The 23,672-nt window shown below is 39.1% G+C and overlaps 1 protein-coding gene across 6 annotated transcripts in view; it reads left to right on the top strand.

The window, feature by feature from the left end:
• EML4 (EMAP like 4) overlaps positions 1–23,672 on the top strand; it is a 162,762-nt gene that overhangs the window by 134,252 nt on the left and 4,838 nt on the right. For all 6 annotated transcript variants that reach the window (XM_049652240.1, XM_049652242.1, XM_049652238.1 and 3 more), the window contains 4 exons: positions 9,917–10,005; positions 11,337–11,434; positions 21,161–21,248; positions 21,755–21,853. In XM_049652240.1, the coding sequence (XP_049508197.1) occupies positions 9,917–10,005; positions 11,337–11,434; positions 21,161–21,248; positions 21,755–21,853 (374 nt within the window). The remainder of the gene's footprint in view (positions 1–9,916; positions 10,006–11,336; positions 11,435–21,160; positions 21,249–21,754; positions 21,854–23,672) is intronic.

Raw genomic sequence — 23,672 nt, 5'->3', positions numbered from 1 at the left:
GATAGGCTTCATTGAGAAAGCGGTAATTCTGCTGACTTGACTCTCCTTGGTGGAACTTTTTATGGTGTCAGAAAATTTGTCATCTCTTTTTTTTTTTTTTTTTGGTTTATTTATTTTTGAGAGAGAGAGAAAATGCAAGTGGGGTAGGAGCAGAGAGAGGGAGACACATAATCCAAAGCAGGGTCCAGGCTCTGAGCTGTCAGAGCCTGACGAGGGGCTCAAACTCACAAACTGTGAGATAATGACCTGAGCCTAAGTTGGATGCTTAACCGACTGAGCCACCCAGGCACCCCTTTACTCATTTTTTTTTTAAGGAAAGGGATTTGAAGCTGAAATAACCTAATTGAACTTTTATAAATTGCTCTATAGCTTTTGTCATCCTGTCTTTTTTTTTTTTTTTTTTTTTTTTTTTTTTTTTTTTTTTTTTTTTTTTAACGTTTATTTATTTTTGAGACAGAGAGACAGAGCATGAACGGGGGAGGGGCAGAGAGAGAGGGAGACACAGAATCGGAAACAGGCTCCAGGCTCCGAGCCATCAGCCTAGAGCCCGATGCGGGGCTCGAACTCACGGACTGCGAGATCGTGACCCGAGCTGAAGTCGGACGCCCAACCGACTGAGCCACCCAGGCGCCCCCATCCTGTCTTTTTTTAATGTTACACAGATAGATAATAAAGGTTTATTTCCTGAAATTGTTACTAATTACTTGTCTTTACAGACCTTACATAGTACCTGTCATTAATAACCTTAATAAGTAACATGTATTTATTACCTGTATATTCTTGAGTCCTTTTTATTGCCTCTGCTAGTAAGAAGCCCTCATCACAGCTAACTTAATTTCTTTATTAAAAAGGCAGAAGAAAAATATGAAGTAAATTTCCAAAAGTTAAACCGATAGGAAATGTGGAATGCTGATTTCTGATGAGGTGAAACTATCTTGAACACACTTATACAAACACTTTTGTTTATATGATAAACATTTCAAATCAGCCAGTTCATTTAATTCTAAAGTTAGTCATCTGGAGTTTGTTTGTTTGTTTGTTTTTATAGCAAGTTTTCCCCCTTTGGTTGTTGGATACAAATTAACACCTCTAGAAAGTCAAAACATTCAAGTTTCTTCTCCTTTATAGCACTACAAATCTTTCAGAATCATGGAAAAACAGATCTCTAATGATAAACTGTGAAACATGGGTATGTAATAGAGATGCTATCTGACTGATTCTGAAATAATTGTATTTTAGAATTAAGGTGCTAGGGAGGGAGATTAAGTGAAACTCGCAAATATAGACAGCTTTACTATCTCAGATTTCTCCAAAATGCATGTTGGTATTAGATTATTACTTCAACTTAGGTATATGGCAGGTCACTTTGTAGGATTTGATGGAAATTATTTTTTATTTTACAAAAAAGTCTTAGGCACATAAGAAACAACCTGAGCTAGAAAGTATATACAACTCGTTTTCAGAAAACCACAAAGGAGTTCACTTCAGATTTTTTGGGCAGCTGAACAAATGTCAACAAATGCTGAAGCTAAGACCTTGTACTAAATTATTTTTATATATTTCTTTAAATTTTCACAAGAGTGCAACAAAATATTTATTAATATCTCCATTGCACAGACACGAAACCAAGACCCATAGAGCTTATCACTTGAAATTGAGCTAGGATTTGAACTCAGGTTCTATATGGTTCCAAAGCTGATCTCTTTCCACGACTCCATCAGTGCTCCTTGACACATGCTTATAGTGTTTGTAGCGTTACTTAGAAGTATTGTAAGGAAAGTTTACCTTTGAAGGTTAAATCACTGGCTGACAGATTTTAGAAACATTTACTATTTATACAAAGAAATTAAACACTGAATAGAGTGCAAGGGGTAAAGGGATTTGAGTCATTGAGACACAGCACTTCATTCAATGAATGGAGCCGGGGGTGTGTGCGTGTGTGCAATATATACAGAGCCCAATTTTTAAGGAAAAACTAATCTGATTTAAATACACTAAAGTTATTTTCTAAGATTTACATAGCTGTAAAGTCGTCATTAACCAGCTTAAAATGAAAAGTCACTCATTTAATTTAAGTGACATAAACTAAAGTCAATCATTTCCTCTTGGAGGTGTGAGTAGAAAACACCTTATAAATGAGAGTGATGGGATAACTAAATAAAAACTGGAGATTATTTAGAATCTAAGAGAAATGTCATTATGCATGTTCATTCTGTACGTTATTCCTGTCTTTGGTTTCGCATCTAGTTAGATCCTGTTGATTCCCAGAGAACTTTCTCTTTTATTTTTATTTTTTACCTGGGTCTGTGAATACCTGGCTCTAGTGTCTAAACTGAAAATTCCTCAGTGTAGCCAGATCAGATTATGATCACTGACCCCTCAGCCTGAAAAAAAAAAAAAAAAAAAAAAAAAAAGTCATACACTTAGGGCAAGGAATTTTTTTTTTTTAATATAATGCAACACGTGCATGATCCAGAGAAGGTGACTAGCAAAATCTTTAAAGATCTTTTCGTGTCCAAATCTAGAAATCTACTTGTTGGAATCAAGAAGTAAGCACAAGTGTAGATAAATTATTATAGTGATAAATAAAATTATCATTTAAAACAATGTATATAACTGGGGTGCCTGGGTGGCTCATTCGGTGAAGCATCCCACTTAGTCTCAGGTCATGGTTTCATGGTTCATGAGTTTGAGCCCCACGTTGGGGTCTGTGCAGACAGCTCAGAGCCTGGAGCCTGCTTCAGATTCTGTGTCTCCCTCTCTCTATGCCCTCCCCCTACTTGCTCGCTCGCTCTCTCTCTCTCTCAAAAATAAAACATTAAACAAAATTTTTTTAAATAATGTATTACTGTTACAATTTCTAAGAGAAACAAAAGTGCATACCCCTAAGGGGACATAGTTCTTCCTTAATGTGCTAATCCTCACATAATAAGGATCCTTTTTAACAGCTTTATTGAGGTATATATAACTCATATATCATAAAAGTCACCCATTTAAAGTATTATTATATTATTTGTGGCCAAGTAATATTCTGTTGTAGGATATACCTTCATCAGGTAGTTGGTAGATATTTAACTTATTTCCACTCTTTGGCTAGTATGAATACTGCTGCTATAAACGTTCATATACAAGTTTCTGTGTGGACATATGTTTTCAACTCTCTTGAGCATATAATAAGGAGTAGAGTTGCTGGGCCATGTGATAACTCTGTGTTTAACATTTTGATGAACAACCAACTTGTTTTCCACAGTAGCTATGTCATTTTACAATTCCACCAGCAAAGTATGAGGGATCCAGTTTCCCCACATGTCCTCCAGCTTTTGTCATTGTATTTTGATTATAGCCATCATAGTGGATGTGAAATGCTTTTTTGTTATGGTTTTGACTTGTATAGCCTCTTTAGAGAAATGTCTGTTCACATCCTGTGCCCATCTTTGAACTGGTTTGTCTTTCTTTTCTTGAGTTGTAAGGATCCTTCATATATTCTGGATTTAGTACCTTATCAGATATATGATTTGCAAATATTTGCTCTTGTTCCAAGGATTGTCTTTTTGCTTTCTTGATGGTAACATTTATGACACAAAAGTTTTAAAGTTTTATATAGTCCAATTCATCTATTCTTTCTCTTGTTTCTTTGTCATAAGGATATACTCCATTGTTTTATCCTAGGAACTTTATAGTTTTAGCTCTTACCTTTAGGTCTCTTGATGCATCTTAAGTTAATCTTCGCATATGGTGTAAGGCAGATCTCCACCTTCATTCTATTGCATGTGGGTATCCAGTTGTTAAAGCAACATTTCCCCCACTGAATGGTATTGATGCCCTTGTCGAAAGTCAGTTGAATAAATGTATTTGTTTCCATCTGGATTCCGAATACTATTCCATTGGTCTATATGTCCATCCTTGTGGCAGTACCACAGCCTTGATTATTGTAGCTTTGTAGTAAATTTTGAAGTTAGGAAATGTGAGTCCTCCAACCTCCAACTTTGGGGGGGGTGGTTTTTTGCTTTTTTGTTTTGTTTTCTTGAGGTTGTTTTGGCTATTCAGGATCCTTTGAATTTCCACATGGATTTTAAGATCAGTTTTATCCATTTCTACAAAGAAGCTAGCTGGCATTTTGATAGGAATTTTTTTCAGTAGGTCAGTTTGGGGAATGTCAATATCTTAACAATATTAAGTCTTTTAATTTATGAACAGATGTTTTTCCATTTATGGAGATCTTCAGTTTCTTCCAAAAATGTTTGTTTTTATTTTAAATTCCAGTTAGGTAATATACAGTGTAGTATTAGTTTCAGGTGGGGGCGCCTGGGTGGCTCATTCGGTTAAGTGCCTGACTTCAGCTCAGGTCATGGTCTCGCAGTTCGTGAGTTCAAGCCCCACGTGCTTGAATAGCTCAGAGCCTGAAGCCTGCTTCGATTCTGTGTTTCCTCCCTCTCTACCCCTCTCCTGCTCATGCTCTCTTTCTCCCTCAAAAAAATAAAATAAATAAAAATTTAAAAAAACATTGAGTTTCAGGTGTACAACGTATGTAGTGATTCAACACTTCCATGTAACACCCAGTGCTCATCACAAGTGCACTCTAATCCCCATCACCTATTTCACCCACCCCCTCACCCACCTCCCCTCTGGTAACCATCAGTTTGCTCTCTGTAGTTAAGAGTCTGTTTTTTGGTTTGCCCCTCTCATTTTTCCCTTTGCCCGTTTGTTTCATTTCTTAAATTCAACATGAGTGAATTCATATGGTATTTGTCTTTCATTGATTGACTTAATTCACTCAATGTTATGTCCTCTAGGTCCATCCGTGTTGTTGCAGATGGTAAGGTCTCGTTCTTTATGGCAGTTGAATATTCCACTGTGTATTTACCACACTGTCTCATTTTTTTAAATTTGGGTTTCTTCTTTTAGTTTTTTTAAGTTCATTTATTTTTTGAGAGAGAGAGCCAGAAAGCACACATGAGCAGGGCAGGACCAGCAAGAGAGGAAGAGAGAGAATCCCAAGCAGGCTTCAAGCTGTCAGTGCAGAGCCCGACATGGGGCTCAATCTCACAAACCTGTGAGATCGTGACCTGAGCCCAAACCAAGAACAGGTCATTTAACTGACTGAGCCACCCAGGCACCCCTAAAATTTGGGTTTCTTGATGGGATTTAAAGTTTTTCATAGAACTAACAATAAATGTAAACCTGAACTATTATGAATTTGGAAGTTTATAATCTCTGAATTATTGGTAAAAATACATTCTGCTTAATTTTTCCAAGACCCCAGTTGACTATCCTTCCCCTTCCTGTTTTTTGAAACCAGTTTTTCAAAGGCACTTAATCTTTATACCACCTCTGGACCTCAGAGGAACCACAGATACCATCCCATCAGGATGTCAGGTCTATATCAACTCAGAATTCTCCAAGTAGCTTTCACAGAACTTTACTCTGGTCTTGGGTTCTATTTCCAACCAACATACAGTATTTAAAGAGTGAGTTTTTGCCATAGTCATTTTATAGGCTGGTAAATGGAGGTGAGACCCACAGAATTAGAGAAATCAGTAGACCTGAGGATAAGGAGAATAAAAAGCAAGGGTTAAAGTTGAAAATTGTTTCAAAGAAAGGAATCCACAAAATTGAGTCAGTATATAGAACAAGTATGTTCTATACATAGTAATGTACTATACATAGTAATGTATAACATATACGGATGGAGAGTGGACAGACTCAGAGAAATGACTTCAGAGAAGATCCCAGAATTTCTTCTGGTCTACAATGATAGTGACAGCTTTGACAAGGAAGCAAGCTGGGAAAGTGAGCCTGATTACTGGGCGGGTAAAGAATTTAGTTGATCTGGAATCATAAAACCTTTGACCTGGAGAGACTTAAGTGATCTGGCTCAGCATCTCAAATTTGATGGTGACTATAACTTTGGCAAGCTAGCAATGTAGCTAATAACTAAGTTCTTCTTGATACCTAAACAGTGGAATCCAAACTTGTTAGCCTGGCCTTTAAAAAAATTTTTTTTAATATTTATTTTTGAGAGAGAGAGAGAGAGAGAATGGAAGAGAATGAGAGAGAGAGATAATATGAGTGGGAAAGGGACAGAGAGAGAGAGAGAGAGAGAGAGAGAGACGGAGAGAATGAGTGGGGGAGGGGCAGAGAGAGAGGGAGACACAGAATCTGAAGCAGCTCCAGGCTCTGAGCTGTCAGCACAGAGCCTGACATGGGGCTCGAACCCACAGACCATGAGATCACGGCCTGAGCTGAAGTCGGGCATTCAACCGACTGAGCCACCCAGGAGCCCCTAAACTTGTTAGCCTGGCCTTTAAAGCTCATTAAAAATCTTTCCCTCAGCACTCTAGCCAGCATGGTCAAGTTGTTGTCCTTTATAAACATGCCAGCCCTTTTTGTAGTTTCTTGTCTAGTGCTCTCCACCTGTCTGTTTCTTGCCACATTTGGTACAATGAAATCCTAGACCACCCATCTCCACGGTGACTACACCCTGCTCTGAGACTTCATAAACCTTATAACTTGTATAATTCGTGTTACTTTCAAATATTTACCACTTTATGAACTCATTCTGTCTCCTCAATTAGATTATAAACTATTCTGCCTCCTTTGCTAACTCCTTTTTTCTCTGGATCTCTGAATGTTAGTGTATCTCAAAGACATAGAGCACTTTCCATGCATCATCTCCTTCCCTTGTGTGATATTAGTGAAAAGCCCAAGGGTCAGAGGCTCTGTCACCTGACTGGTTGGTTGATAACTGGTCAGATGTTTTGAAATCAGAGCATATCATTGTTTTTTATTTGTAAAATAAGAAGGTTGAGTTGGGCTTCTCTTCCCCCTGTTTTGTAGCTTTACATTTTTCTGATTATAAAAGCCATATTCCTGTTCTTATAAGTAGAAGATCATAAAGAAGGAGGGGGACAGCGCAGGGCATGGGGGAGTGGGTTACAAACCTGCCACCCAGAGGACACACTTTATGTGAGCATGAATATTTTTTTAACTCCTATTATGAATGTATATATTCATTTAGGGATTTTAAAATACGATACTGTCCATCTCTAAAATCTTGATTCTTTTCTTTCCACTAAAGACATCAATATAGTATCTTTTTAAAAAGATAAATGATGGTACTACATTTTGGTACTTGACCACAAGTCAGATTAAGTGTATGACCAAAGATTTCCAGTCTGTGATACATTTAGAATAGGATCCATTAGGTCCTACAGGACATAAAAGTCCCAATAATGATTCCAAATTATCTTAAAGCAGAAGCTTGGTTCCAGTGTATATATTCCGTACTGGAATAAAAATACATACAGTTCAGCACAGTGAAAACGTAAATATTTCTTGAAAATTCCCTTTGCTATAGAATTTCTCGTCTTCTGTGTACATTTATTAGAAACAGAGGTCCTGGGCCCAAAAGTCTTTTCTGAAAGGTAGAACATAATTCATGTAATGGAAAGGGTAAGAGCTTTAAAATTATTGCTAAGGTCCGTATGGAAGTTGGATTCTTTCTATAGCAAAGTTGTTGAATTACTTGCCTAAAGCAGATTAATTAACTTTTGGTATATAATTAAAGAAATAGAAAACGTAGGCAAGGTTTTTATTTTATTTTGGATCGCTACCATCTCTAATCAGTAAACAACGCAGAGCTTTAGGTTTCTACATCTTACACCAACAGACATTCTGGGTTTTTGTTTTTGTTTTGTTTTGTTTTGTTTTCACTACCTTTTAAGGGAATTCCAAAAAGAGAAAATTATTTGCAGTTTTCCTAGGAAGATTAAACTGACTTGGAAACAGTCTTAAAACAGTAGTTGGGGCTCTCCAAATAAAGAATGGCAATTTTGAAATGCCTGAGAAAGTATAATAAAGTTTCCATAAACTCATTAAAAACTTGAAACATGATACTTACAGTGTGGTGTTGTCATCTCATTGTTCTTTAGGTCTGTCTGTTCAGTCTGAGTTGGAATATTTTGTGCCCTTACTCTGAGAAGGCAATTCACTTGGCTTCACCTTTGGCATTTCTTGGCTCAGATGAGTTTCACGGTGGTAGCTATAAAGATTGATTAATGAAGGGGCACCTGGGTGGCTCAGTCAAACATCCTACTCTTGATTTCAGCTCAGGCCATGATCTCATGGTTCGTGAGTTCAAGTCCCACATTGGGCTCCTTCCTTGCTGACAGTGTGGAGCCTGCTTGGGATTCTCTCTCTCTCCCTCTCTCTCTCTCTGCCCCTCTCCTGCTTGTGCGTAAGCGTGCTTTCTTTCTCTCTCTCTCTCTCAATAACTAAATCAGTCTTTTTAAAAAATTGATTAATGAATTACATTCTCAGAAGAAACCTATAATCTGTGGGTACTGTCTAGTTGCAGTAAAGTTACACACCTTTTGAAATGGAAATGATCAGCAAACTTGCAGCATAGAGCTTCAGAGTCAGTTTCCTATTTTGGCCATAAGTATTCATAATTCTATAGATGCTATTTCTCTTATCCATGTAGCAGACAGAACTTATAAATTAGGCTAGCTACCTAGAAGCTTGCACCCTTAGTTCACAAGCTACTCAAACGCACTCAAAATTAGAGAGGGAGAGAGCCAAACCATAAGAAACTCTTAAAAACTGAGAATAAACTGAGGGTTGATGGGGGGTGGGTGCTGGGCATTGAGGAGGACACCTGTTGGGATGAGCCCTGGGTGTTGTATGGAAACCAATTTGACAATAAATTTCATATTTAAAAAAATGTATTTCTTTTATCTGAAGGGGAAATGGTCTCTTTCCAGGTTTTAGTTTTAAGACTTCAAAATTGTAAGGAACTGTCATTATGATTTCTATATTGGCTGATTTTAGTGGTGAATTTTTCCATCTTAAAAACAAAACTTGTTGCTTTTTTTCCTTGCCAAAACTTGGCTTTTGTCATGTTCAAGAGTTATGTTATACTTGTTTATTCATTCTCCATGTGTGTATTTAGTGACTGATATGAGCCAGGCAATGCCCAACTCTAAATTCCTCCAACTAGCTGTGTGTGCAGTCTGTACCCTGCCCTCCTCTCACTTACCCAGTCTCTAGTTGTCTGTCCTTAGTTCCCAGTCTTTGCTTTATACCTCGTATCTTGCCATGCTTTTCTGAAACACATCCCCCTCCTTCAAGTGCTCTTACAAAAAGGTTTGATAAGTCATTTATTATATAGTGGAATTTAAGTCATTATTTAACCTCCGAAAAGCTTTTACATTTTGACTTTTTCTGTAAATGTGAATGAAAAACTATTTTTGAAAGAATTGAGCTGTGTGCATGTATGGAGGTATTGGAAGGGCAGAGCGCCCCCTGGTGATTCATTTGAAATCACACCAAATGAATGACCCTCTGCCTTCCCCTCCCACCTTCATACTGTCTGTGCTCCTTCCCATCTCCATAGCTGTGCAGCTGTCACTCTTCCTGCTTGAACTGCCTGTACCTCTTTCCCGCAGCATTCAGCTCAACCAGTCCTACATCCTTCCTAAAGGTTTTTCTGTGTCCTCTATCATTCACTTCCATTCAATGAGTTCCTCTGTTGTATATGGTCACCATCACTGAGATTGGCACTTAATTGTTCTTTGTTTCAGTTGGCTCTTTTCTTATTCCCCATCTCGAGTATAATCTTGAAAAAAATTAATCCTGTCATCTTAACTTTGTGTTTAGATGGTGCCTAGCAAAGAGACACAGTTGGCATTCAATGAATACCTAAATAGAAATGAGAACATGCCTAGGCCCACATATTTATATTGTATTTAGCAACACTCTGCAAATGAGTTCATCCTTCATTAGAAGGACACATGTCATCATGTTATACTTCAGGGCATTGTTAAAATTCATTAAAGTTTTTTAAAAGGGAAAAAAGCAATTTTTTTTCTTTAAGTGCTGACATCTGAAGAAAATTTTGATTTTTACTTCTTAATAGGTGGTTTGTTCTGGATGCAGAAACCAGAGATCTAGTTTCTATCCACACAGATGGGAATGAACAGCTCTCTGTGATGCGCTACTCAGTAGGTAGGCAGATTGACCACCCCCATCCTGGCATTCACAGCATTTCTCTGAAAGTGCATTTTTTCACTTCCAATAAAACTATTTTTTTTCCTACTCTCTAGACTTGTTAAGTATTGAATATGTTTCCCCCAGTATCAGATTAAATTCTGCAGGAGACTGCAAAAGAACTTCTAAAGTTAAACAACATTATAAATCATCAAGCAAATTTAGAACAAACTGTTACAACTGCTTTTGCAATTGAAAGCAGAATATAGTACAGTCAAATCCCATTTTAGGGGAATTACACACATACTTAGAATTTTGGATAGGTATTAGACTGACTGTTACATCTATTTAGCAACCTTTTTTTATATGTAAGAAAATAAAAATTATAGTAATGTTCAAAATACACTGTGATAGAACCTATTCAGGTTCTTTAAAATCTAGTTACATTATTACTGGCTACATAGTAATGATTGGTTTTGTTACTTAGATAAAATACTCAGCTCATTATAAGAATTTGATAAATTCATTTAGCCTTATTTGAATAATTCTTTACACCTTATTCAAAATGTTAATTATGTTCTCACAGTATTCCAATTCCTTTTCCCCATTATTAATATGGTTTTGATTCATATTCTTCCCTGGAGTTAGTGTGAGTGACTTTTGCTTATATTTGAAAATCTATTCCAGTAGTTGTTGGATCAGTGTGGGATCCAAAGGATTTTTTTGATTGCTTCTAAGTTGTTTCAAAGGAACCACAGAATACTGTTCTCTGAGTTGAACGTGGAAGGAAAAGTATTTGCTTCAAGCTATAAGCCTGGCAAGTTATCTTAAGGCAGAAAAGGTATTCTGTTTGGTTTTTTAGTCTCTACTAACAAATTACTGCAAGTGTAGTAGTTAAAAATCCAAAGGTCAGTTAGACTTTATTGACCATCTGTAAAGTGGTAAGAACAATAGAAGAGACCATGAAGGAAGAGAATATAGTCCATTCCCAAGAGACTATAGTTAGAGAAGTTATGTATGCTCCACTGAAATGAGCAATTGTACCCTCGGCTTGTGAGTACTGGGTACCTAGACCCATAAGAACAGGTTAACTTTCCTGGGGCCATATTGTAGCTACCTAGAAGAAGATGAGGCTAGGGTCCAAGGCCTGTGAGTTCTCTGAAAAAATGACTGTTGTTCAAGTGCGCTTAGTGATGGAAGGATTTATTCATCAAATACCAAATACCAGTTAAATTCATGAGATTTAGCAACATTTGTAAAATAGCATTTAATACAGGTCCAATAAAGTAGCAGCAAATGAATCCATCAGTACATTTCTCTAGTTAACACTTTTTCCTGTCTCATTCTAGATGGCACCCTCCTGGCTGTAGGATCTCATGACAACTTTATTTACCTCTATGTAGTCTCAGAAAATGGAAGAAAATATAGCAGATATGGAAAGTGCACTGTAAGTGGTTGAAGTAAAATAAATTAAGCTGGAAAATTGCTGGAAAATTTTACTTCTGTTAAAAAGTTAAATGTTTACATTGATGTTTCCATTATTTTCTATCTTTCACTGCTTTAAACTTTAATCTCACTCTGTGAAAATGAAGATTACTTGACAGCAAAATACTGCAGTTCCCTGTGTGCTTTAGAAATACTTCTTCTTTTGGGGTTCCTGGATGGCTCAGTCGGTTAACCATCCAGCTCTTGATTTCATCTCAGGTCATGATCTCAGTAATGAGATCGAGCTCCGTGTTGGGCTCTGTGCTGAGCATGGAACATGCTTAAGATTCTCCCCCTCTCCTTCTGCCCCCTCCTTTGCTCACATGTTCAATTTCTCTCTCTCTCTCTCTCTCTCTCTCTCTCTCTCTCTCTCTCCCAGCCCTCCCCGCCCCCCATCTCAAAAAAAAAAAAAAAAGTTTCTCCTTTTGATGGGAGTTTAATACTTCTTTCAATTTAAGGCAATTTCTTAAACCACAGCTGTGTCCATAGGAAACCCTTAGAATAATAACACTTCTTGAAAATGGAGTAAGTCAGAAATGAAAGGGCAATCTCACTTTTAATCCTGGTGTCCCACATTCTTGCCCACCCCCAACACCCTGCAGTTTCCTGTGTCACCTCTTTTACCACTAAAAGTAATTTATTAAGAGAGTTAACAGAAGCATATTTCCTTCAATTTGTTGTCCTGATTGAGTAGGTTATCATTGTAAGGTAAAGATTCGATTTAATCCTGTGGACATACTGAGTACTTACCTTATGACAGTGTTCTGCTAATTTAAGAAATGTTCTGGACACCAGGAATATAAGATTTTTGTTTCTTCAAAAAGTATACATTTGAGCTGAGGGCAGGATAAGAAAGGCAGGTAGTATACTATAGTGTCAAGGGCACATATTTGGGATCAGACTACCTGAATTTGAATTCTTATTTCACCACTTACAAGCTAGTGTGACCTTGGGCAAGTTACTTAAACCTTCTGTTTCAATTTTCTCATCTATAAAAATGAGGATAATAGCAGTTTTCTACTTCCCTGGATTAAAATAAGTTAATACGTATGAAGTATTTCAAATAGTGCTTGGCAAATAATAGGTTACTCAGTATGTGGTAACTATTATTTTTATAGAAAATGAGGTAGCATGGTATGTGTGTTAGGAAATTAGGGCTGAAAACTGATGAATTAGTGATTAGTGGCAGCACAGATCCAAAATAGTTTTAGGGAGAGAAATAAAAGAATTTGTTTTTAGAAGCATGTACATGAGCAAAACCCATTTACTAGTCAGAGAAGAGACTTGTTTATTTTGTGTATGTGCACCTAAAACCAGCCTATAAACAGTCTACAAGCAACCTCAAAGTTTTAGAATTTATCCAAAATTAATTTTTTTGCCTTGACAACAATTATGAATCATTACCCAGTAATCTATTGAAATCTCTTTTAATTGATTTATTATCTTCATGATGTGGAATAGTACAGTAATGCCTCTTTGCACCACATGAGTAAGTGAAATGCTCCGCTGAAAGGAATTTTCGGTTACTGAGGTTTACCCCACCAGGCACCAAGTTTTTAATTATTTTTTACCTCAACCTTTTAAAAAAGTCCATGTCTTAGTAAACAGAGTATATCAATTATAATTTAATGGTGGAATCATAAAATTTTCCAGGGAGCCTTGTAGCACACACACTTGGCTCAGCCCTCATTTTACTGATAAAGAGACTGAGTTTCAGAAAAGATAAAGGACTTGGCCTTGGTTGCATCTTGACATGATGGCAAACTTGGGGCTGGAACCCTCTTCTCTTAGTACAGCAGACTTTCCACTGTAATGATAATGCCTCAGGTTTTTCAGTATTTGTCTCATTGTCCTGAGAATGACCTTGAGAGTGTTGAGAAATGTCTCAATTGCATGAGACTTAGCCTTCTCCAGTTAAGCAGCTTTTATCTTGAAAGCATTTGAAAATATTATTTTGAGATCTCCTTCGGAACTGTTAAAGTTGAGAGTGCTGTTTGAGCCTGTAATGAGAGGCTCGGCTACTCTGCTTTTCTAATTATCTTGTGTTTTGTACTTTGCTTCCAGCTGTCACTTCTCCTTGCTGTCTGCTTCCACCAGCTGGTGTTACAGTTTCATGTTGACCGCTTTTATCTGGTGTCTGTTAGGGTAGAAGACAGACAGAACCGAGCTAATGCTGGTTTTGCCGGTAATAGATTTGACTTTAGGCCAGTTAGTTAACTTCTTTAAATCTTGATTTTATTATCTTAAAATTGGACATTTTAATAGTTCCTACTATATAGGATTGTTGTGAAGGTTAGGAACTATTCACGGTTGCAGATACAAATGCTGTTTTCTATTTCAATTCCAATATTTTCCTATTACTAGTCAATATTTTAAGTAACCAGCATAGCTGCAGAAGCCTATTTATTTAGAATTTTTAGAGAATGTCTCTCTAATGAATTAAGCAGTTGGAGCCTGTCCCTCTTGATGGCATCACTTTTTGTGGAAATGTCAGATGAGAAGATGACTGGTACCAAGAACACCAAGGAGCATGTCTCAGTAAAAGGCAGCTAACTGATGATGTGTGAGTCCCTCATCGGTGGCTTGCTTGACAAGGTTGTGACAGGCCAAGGCCTTGCTCACTGTAATAAGCTAAAAAAACAAAACAAGACCCTTTTAGAGACATGGGCTTATATCACACAGGTTCTCCTGTGTAAAATACCAATTTACAAGAGCTATAACTGATAAGGGACTGAATCCTAGTTTCCTCTGGCCAACCAGCTTTCCTCTCCATAAGCAGGCCTCAGCAAACCAACTCGTAATCAGAATGCTAGTTTATTCATTTAAAATAAGATCTATAAATGCCAAGGGAACAGGACATGCACATCCTCCAGCCAGTACTTCCCTTAAGACAAAAATTGCATGTGTAACCAGAGTATCATGAGGAAGTGAGCAAGCCTGGCACCTCGATCCCCAGTAGGTCAGTAGCTTCCCCTGGAAGTGGTCCTGGTTCAGGTCCCTCTACCCTAGACCTTAGGTGGTACTGTCCACATTTGCCTCTGCGGCTCTGTTTACGTGCTGACCACCCTGCCGCCGCCACCTGCATAACACTTGCTGTGGACAGATTCATACGTGCGGTCAGGTTGTACTCTAGACTTGCTGGCCTTGGACCTATTAGGGCTCTTGTTTCTTTGCTCTTTTCTGCCTTATTTGATGTCAGTTCTAAAGTTTAATTCCCACTGTAGTTTCCATAAACACACAAAATTTATTCTTCCATTTCATTGAAATTTACATGCTGTTATGTAGCAGATATTCCCCCTCAAACACCTCAAGTTTGTTTCTACACATGTGGTCCTGGAACTTCTCTTTGAAGGAACCCTAGTGATCTTCCAAGAAATGATCTTCTCTCCATGAGCCTGACCTCTCTGGGCTGGCTGAGGAATAGAGAGGAAGAGACATAGAATGGAGTCATCCTGGGGCGCCGGGGTGGTTCAGTTAGTTAAGCGTCCCACTTCGGCTCAGGTCTTGATCTCACGGTTCAAGCCCCACACCGGGCTCTCTGCTGTCCACGTAGGGCCCACTTCGGATCCTCTGTCCCCCTCTCTCTCTGCCTCTTCCCCACACTTGCTCTCTTCCCCGCTCTTTAAAAAATAAACATTAAAAAAAAAAAAGGAATGGAGTCATCCCTCCATACTGTTTCTGTGTGGCAGCCTTTCATTTTCTCTTCTGTGGCCTGTCTGCCATCTCACTTCCCGCGTTTGCCCCTGGGAGAGCACCATCTTCCTGCTGCCCTTGGGTTCTCCACATCCCCTCTAGCACACACCCTGGGCCTACTTGACCAGATCTGTGGCATTTTGTGCTCTCACTCAGATCGTATAATTTAGAATGACCTTTTGTCTTTCTTTACTTCCCATGAAAGCATCCATCTTCTTAGTGTTTAATACAGACTAGAAAAAGTGGTCTGACTAACCTGTGGGATTCAGGGGTTCATGGTTATATCATATATTCACTGTATAAGCAGTTTGATTTTATAACTGCTGCTATGGAAAAGTTTATAAAAAGGCTTTGGATTCAGAAGCTCTTTTTAACTTCTGCAAAGCCCCAGGGTTTGGGGGTGGGGCTGGGCCGGGCTAGTATGGATCTGATTTTCTTTGCTTTGTATATGGGGCTTCTCTTGATTTTATAGCTTAGAAGAATTTGAAGACTGCTGGTTGGTTATCTGAAATACCTTTGAGGATTGTGAGGTTTTATAGTTTTGTTGCTTTCCATACAATGTTTCTTTACCTCAGCTTTTCCTGTGCTATTTTGAAAATGTACTGAAAAAGTCCTTACTTATAAATTCTTTTTCTGAAATGCTACTTTTAAATTACTTTCTGCTCATCTTCACTGTTAGAGAAATGAGTAAAAGATAAGCATGATTTAAATGCTGTGTTTCATTTGGTCCAGACATCTCTGACCTGGGCTTAAACTCTGGCTCCACCAATTCTTTTTTATAATAGTGACTTCAGAAAAGTTATGTAACCTCTCTTTGCCTCCTGGACTTGCTCATCTGCTAAGTGGGCGTCCTCCTGCAGGCTCCTGGAAGATTGAGAGTTGACCGTGTATGCCCTGTGCATAGAATGTTCTCTGCTCAGTGTTGGGTGCCATCAGCAGCAGCATTGTTCTCAGTAACTAGATGAGACAACCCCAGGTGTTACATAAGGGTGTCTTTCAGCATTTAATATGAATCTATGAAAGTTCAAAAATAGTTTTCTAATTGTGGATAATTGTGTATTTTCCTTGAAAGAGTTTAAGTGTTCTGACCAACCTAAAGTTTCTACTCTGTTTGCAGTGGGATGCTTTTTTTATGATGCCCTTTTTTTCTTTTTTTGAAAATTTTCTAAATCTTATTTATGCTTATTTCTATTTGAGAGAGAGAGGCTGGAGAAGGAGTAGAGTGAGGGAGACAGAGGATGTGAAGCAGGCTCTGCATTGACAGCAGAGAGCCTGACATGGCGCTCGAAATCATGAATCGCAAGATCATGACCTGATCCAAAGTCGGGCACTTAACCGACTGAGCCACCCAGGCCCCAAGGATTAAGATGCTTTTATTCTGCCCCTGAGTGCCAGCACACTGGCGTTGTCTTTGACTCCATTCTTGGTAAAAGGATTTAACACATTCTGAGACCTTAGCGTAGAAAATGTAATATATTGAAGGTGCAATGGTGTACTATTACAAAGTCTGTCCTGATAGGAAAGAAATGCTGGTAAAAGTAAGGTCCTTTTTGCCAGGATTTTGGTAATTGAAAATATACATCAAAAAGAGAAGGATAAAAGAGTCTTTAACATAGTCTGCTTAGAAATCTCCAAGAAAACAGGGCACCTGGGTGGCTCAGTTGGTTAAGCGTCCTGTTGATTTCGGCTCAGGTCATGATCTCATGGTTCGTGAGATCAAGCCACACATCGTGCTCTATGCTGACAGCGCGGACCCTGCTTGGATTTCTGTCTGTCACCCCTCCCCTCTCTCTGCCCCTCCCCCACTCATACTCTCTCCCTCTCTAAATAAATAAACATTAAAAAAAAAAATCTCCAAGAAACTAATCCAGTATGGGATTAGGATTCAGTGTTCGTGTAACAGGATATATTGCAGTAAAAAAATGAGGGATGTGTTATCATTTAAACAAAAGTCATCAGGGACATAGGATCTTCCTTTCTTTGTATTCTGTCATTCTCCAGTCATCAGATCTAGTTCCAGGAGGAGAGGATCAGAGCAAGGGGAAAAGACACTGCTCCTCCTAAATCAGTTCTCTTAAAGTTTCCCTAGAAGCCCCACTCAGTGATTTCTGCACCACCTCTAGCTGCAAAAGAAATTGGGAAATCCAGTGTTTTAGGTGGGCTCTTAACAAAAGGGTGGCAGAATTGGATTGTATAGGAGCTAGCAACCTATTCTATAAAGAATAACTTTCTCTCAGGGCTCCTGGCTGACTCAGTCAGAAGAACATGCAACTATTGATCTCGGCGTCTTTGAGTTCAATCCCTATGTGGGGTGTAGAGACTAATTAAATAAATAAAACTAAAATAGTAATAATAATTTTCCCTCAAACCAGCAAAAGCACATCAGAACTTTGATGGGGGAAAAATCCTGTTTGCAATAGGAACCAGAACTGTAGATGCTTTGAGAATAAACCTAGCAAGTAAAGCACAGGAAACATGGCTGAAAAAATAGTTATAACATGTTTCTGGATCAAAAGATTTGATAAAAATAGCTGTTCTCTACAAATTATTGTCTAAATTTGATGCAGTCCTAAATATTTTTTTAAGTTTGTTTATTTTGAGAGAAAGCACAAGCTGGGGAAGGTCAGAGAGAGGGGGAGGGGGAGAATCCCAAGCAGGTTCCACACTCTTAGTGCAGAGCCTGACATGGGGCTCAAACTCCTGAACTGTGAGATCTTGACCTGAGCCCAAATCAAGAGCCAGACACTTAACTGAGCCACTCAGGCACCCCCTTATTTAAATTTTCAACATGTTATTTATGATAAAATGTTTTTAAAGTTCATCTGAAATTTTCCACATACCACAAAACTATTCCCAGTTGACTGGAGATAGGCAGACTAATGGAACAGAAAAGAAAGTTCAGAAACACGTATCTGTTTATATCGAAATTTACTAGATGATAAGAAATATTTCATATCAGTAGGGTAAGAATGGACTGTTCTCTGCATTATCCAATATCACAGCTACTAACTACAACTTTCCATTCATGAAATTAAATACAATTCAGTTCCCTGGGAGCACTAGCCATATTTCAAGTACTCAGAAGCCACAGGTGGCTAGTTGCTGCTGCACTGGACCGTGTATGTCCACACATTTTCATTACTACAGCAAGTTCCGTTAGCACTGCTCTAGATGGTAAGGGGGAGTCATGTCTGGTACCTACTTACAAGGAAAAGGTGAGATCCCTAACTCTAGGCCTTGGAACTTTTTTAAAAAACTCCCCATATAATTTTTAATATATAGCCAGGGTTGCAAGCCACTGATGTAGATGGTCTTCTAGTTGACAAAGATGTAGCTAAAATATCTCTGATTTTTTTCAGAGTAGTCGTCTTGGGTTCCATCACTTGTGATTATTACTGTGATTATTTAATAGCAGTAATGAAAATTCCGGCTTAGAAAATACTTCACTGTTTCTTTTCAAGGAAGTATAGTAAAAGAAAAAAAAAAATTATTTTTTTGAGAGCGAGTAGGGGAGGAGGGATCTTCCTAAGCAGGCTCCATGCAGACTCCAGTGCAGAGTCAGACACTGAACCAGCTGAGCCTCCCAGGCACCCCACAAGTATACTAGATTTGCTCCCAACTGTGTGTGCGCCCTTGGGGTGGTATTTGAAGCTACCCTCCCCCAAGCTGTGCCTGTACCTTCCATGGCCTATGAGTTGGGTGAAGCAAGGACACTCTGAGGTGGTGTATGGGAAGGTAACATTACAGATGCCAAACAGTTGCATTTAATCTTTTCTTTGCTTATTTATTGGAATCCATATGAGGGAGAAAATACTCACTTTGTTTTTCTGGTATGAATTGATAACTTCCCCAGGGTCTTTCCTTTATTTGGGTACTTTTGCTACTCAGGAGTCCTTTTTGAGAAGACTTTATACTGACCTTCTAAATATGTTCTATGTCCAGTACAGATGGAGCTACTTGAATATTATGTATACATACAATGCTTTTTTTTTTTTATGTTAGAGCGTGCGAGCGCAAGTTGGGGGGGGGGGGGGGGGGGGGGGGGGGGGGGGGGGTGGGCAGAGAGAGAGGGAGACTGAGAATCTGAAGCAGGCTCTGCACTGCCATCACAAAACCTGACATGGAGCTTGAACCCACAGATTGTGAGATCATGACCTGAGTCGAAGCTGGACCCTCACCCAACTGAGCCACCCAGGCTCCCCTACATATAAGCTTTTGATGCTCTTCTAAATAATGTTATAAAGCATTTTCACAGAGATCCAGATTATATTTTTAAACACTTCTACGTTAATGTGAATGCTTCTTGGGGGACTGCACTTTGCCTGGGTAATCTAGTGAGATCGGTCCTTCATGTAGTTTTCTTATCTAAGAAGCATGGCTTCTCCTGACACCAGAGCCCAGCGCCATCAGACTCGTGTGCGCCAGGAAGAGGATTTGTGTGAACCCCATCCTTCTGCCATATTCAGAAAATATCCAGTAACCACATGGGTCTTTCGGGCTCTGAAAATTGATTTCTTGTTAAGTTGGTAGATCTCCGTTGTGCCTAGCAAGTGATTCCAAACCTGTTTTCCAGTATACCTCCTCGTCTCTGGTGAGTTCAGGAGCTTCACAGTTCTCAAATTCCCATAATTTAAATTCATTTAAATGTATAAATATGTATATTTGCCATACAGCACTGTGAAGGAGATCTTAGCTCCAGGCAGGTGTCGTTAGACTTCAGAAGGGTAATGGAGTAATTAGAATGTTTTGTGTGAAACATTAAAAGCTGTGCCTAAGTTATTTTGGATTTTTTAACTTAAAAAATAAAATCATGGGTGCAGAAAGCTAGTAATTCAAAAAGTACAATAGAAATTAAATATGTTTTACCATAGATGGTAGGAGATAAAAGTGCTTTTGAGTCTCCATTGACTTTGGTAAACCGTTAAGACCTGTGTGTGATTTATCTTAGAAATCATCAGATGCTTACATAGGAAGCCAACAAAATACAGCATTTAGTAGTTTTTTTGTCTTAATTCCCACAGTGTTAGTAAAACCAGAGCAGAAAAAGATCACGGTCTTGGGACACCTGGGTGGCTCGGTCAGTTAAGCATCTGACTCTTGATTCTGGCTCAGGTCACGATCTCATGGTTCAGGGGTTCGAGCCCCACATCACACTCTGTGCTGACAGCACAGTACAGAGCTTGCTTGGGATCTTTTCTCTCCTCTCTCTGCCCCTCTCCCCAAGCTCACTTTCTCAGAATGAATAAATTAAAAAAAAAAAAATCACTGCTTAAGGAGTTAATTAGATTGGATCCACTTGTTCTGAAGGAGTACATGTTGGGTGAGTTTTCCCCAGAAATACTCTTTGAGAGTTTTTCTAGGAACCCTCCATACGCCCATATACGTGTGCCATATTCCCCAGCCTCTGGGGTGTACTGTGGATACTAAGCAGCAGCTCCTGGAACCATTACTTCATTCTCATAAATGAAGTCCCTCTAAAGGGGACACCGGTGACTTGAAATAAGGCCTGAGGATATGGTTATCTGTGAAGTATCCTTTAAGGCACAAGTTTAAGAGACTCCTCATTCTTGGAAGTCTGACACAAGTAGTCGGTGCTTGTGGCTGCTATCTGCGTGGAAAGGCCAACAGCATATTCCCAAGTTCCAAGTGTTTCCACATGTTTCCACTGTGGTGAGATCTCTGTCTTCCAGAGTTCCGCCACAACTCTTCATGTATCACTGGCATCTTTAAATACCTGCCTCTTGGGGCGCCTGGCTAGCTCAGTCGGTAGAGCATGAGACTCTTAAATACCTGCCTCTTCAGTTGCCAGTGAGAGATGGTGAGAAAGAACTAAAGACCTGTTGTGAGCCCTGTTCAGTTCTAGAGGCTGTGATACTCCTCTCTGTACTTGAGGAATTCCAGATGAATGGCTACGCAGAGAAAGTATTGGCTAACTATTAAACGACTTATTCAAAACACTGAATGCTTTCCTAATTGTCGCTCTGTTTTTCTCTAGGGACATTCCAGCTATATCACACACCTTGACTGGTCCCCAGACAATAAATATATAATGTCTAACTCAGGAGACTATGAGATACTGTACTGTAAGTATGAACGACTAGATATGGCTGAGATGGGTCTGTCGGGCACAGATGAACAGGCTGTGCAGAGAGTGCGTGCTGGCCTCTCTGATTTGACAAAGCACATGTTACTCTGAGCTAAGGAATGAGACTCTCAAATGTGGTTCACTTCTCCCAGAAAGTAATGAATTAATTTAAATATGTAGATATGTAGTCTTAAGAAATTACTCAGGGAGATTGCTGCTCTCATACAGTTTTGTATTTAACAACTTTTCCTGGAGACAGGAAAGAGTATAATGGATAGGCATTTACGCTTCTTAAAGAAGCAAGAACAATTTCAGTGGGGAACAAGTTTGTGGTTCTATGAACGGTAAAGTGAGCACTTTCTTTTCCTTTTTAAATGTGTCTTAATGTTTTTCAGTGTGTGGATTATAAATACAAGTAAACGTGGCTAGTTTGAATCAAGATGCACTTTCAAATACATTTGTACACAGGCACTATGATTATACTTCCTGTTTCTAAATTTAAAGGGGACATTCCAAGTGGCTGCAAACTAATCAGGAATCGATCAGATTGTAAGGACATCGATTGGACGACATATACCTGCGTCCTAGGCTTTCAAGTCTTTGGTAAGAACGTGACACCTGATGAGGAAAAGGTAGTTTGTGGGGTTTTTATGTATAATACTTACTTGGTTAAATTGCTAAGTGAAAAGTAGTCTGCGTATGTTTTTCAGTGTTGTCGCTACTGATGCCAGACTCAGAGAAATTAAGTGTATTAGGATTGAACCATTGTGAAGTGTGTTCTCTGCAGAGTCCAGCAGACTTTTGGTCCTCAATAAATATGAAAGACAATTAAAAGGAAAAAAAATTTACAATAATAGCACAGATTGTCTTCCCATGTTTTTCCTCCAAGTAAAAACTGAATTTTTTAAATTTGTAAATTTTTAAAATAGCTTTATTGAGCTGTGATTCACATACTACATAATTCGTGTATTTATTTTTTATTTTTTTTTTAATTTTTTTTTTTTTCAACGTTTTTTATTTTATTTTTGGGACAGAGAGAGACAGAGCATGAACGGGGGAGGGGCAGAGAGAGAGGGAGACACAGAATCGGAAACAGGCTCCAGGCTCTGAGCCATCAGCCCAGAGCCTGACTCGGGGCTCGAATTCACGGACCGCGAGATCGTGACCTGGCTGAAGTCGGACGCTTAACCGACTGCACCACCCAGGCGCCCCATAATTCGTGTATTTAAAGTATACAGTACAGTGGTTTTAGGATATTCAGAGTTGTGTGGCCATCAGCACTGTCTGCTTGTAGAACATTTTCCTCACCCCAAAAAAGAAACCCTCTACCCATTGGCAGTCACTCCCCACCTCTCCCCCTTCCTCTGCCCCCAGCAGCCACTCATCTGCTTTTTCTCTAATGACCTCTGCCTATTCAGTAATTCGTATAAATGCAGTCACACAACGTGTGACGCATTGAAACAGGTTTCTTTGCTATAGACCGTTTTCAGGTTTCATCCACATTGTAACCTGTATGAGCACTTCGTTTTATGGCTGAACAATATCCCGTTGCATGCATATGCCACATTTTGCTTGTCCATTTATCAGTTGATGGACTCTTGAGTTGTTTCTGCTTTTCAGCTGTTATAAATAATGCTGCTGCAAACAAGCATGTGCAAGCTTTCGTATCGGCATGTCTTCGTTTCCCTGGAGTATATATCTAGGAGTGGGATTCGAGGGTCAAATGGTAACCTTGTGTTTAACCTTTTGGAGAATGCCAGACTGTTTTCCTGAAGCGGCTGCACCATTTACATTCCCACCAGTGATGTACGAGGGTTCTGTTTCCCCACATCCTTGTCAGCAGTTCTTACTCTTTTGCATATGAATGCATTTGAAGTATAAAGGCATTTTTAGTAGATATTATTTAAAGATAAAATTTGGAGTGCAGGGACACCCAGGTGGCTCAGTTGGTTAAGCATCCGCCTCTCAATTTCAGCTCAGGTCATGATCCCAGGGTCATGAGATCAAGCCCCATGTCAGTCTCCGAGCTGGGCATGGAGCCTGCTTGGGATTCTCTCCCCCCACCCCCACCCCCCTGGTCCCTCCACTTGTGTGCTCTCTCTCAAAAAAGTAAACACAACTGCTATAGAGATGGAGGAGAATGCCTAGACTAGCAAGAAATTTAAAAAATAATCCAGACTAGTCCACATACAGTTTCATTACTCTGGGTGAAACTGAAGCAGTAGCCAATGGCTGGTAATTTACCTAGTTATTTAAAAAAAAATTTTTTTAATGGCTATTTATTTTTGAGAGAGACAGAGCACAAGTGGGGCAGGGGAAGAGACAGAGTCACAGAATCTGAAGCAGGCTCCAGGCTCTGAGCCATCAGCACAGAGCCTGACGCAGGACTCGAACTCACGAGCCACGAGATCATGACCTGAGC

The sequence above is a fragment of the Panthera uncia genome (assembly GCF_023721935.1).
Source record: "Panthera uncia isolate 11264 chromosome A3 unlocalized genomic scaffold, Puncia_PCG_1.0 HiC_scaffold_12, whole genome shotgun sequence".
In the NCBI taxonomy this organism is placed as follows: Eukaryota; Metazoa; Chordata; class Mammalia; order Carnivora; family Felidae; genus Panthera; species Panthera uncia.
The sequence above is the reverse complement of the archived record's forward strand: the minus strand, read 5'-3'. Positions and strand labels throughout refer to the sequence as shown.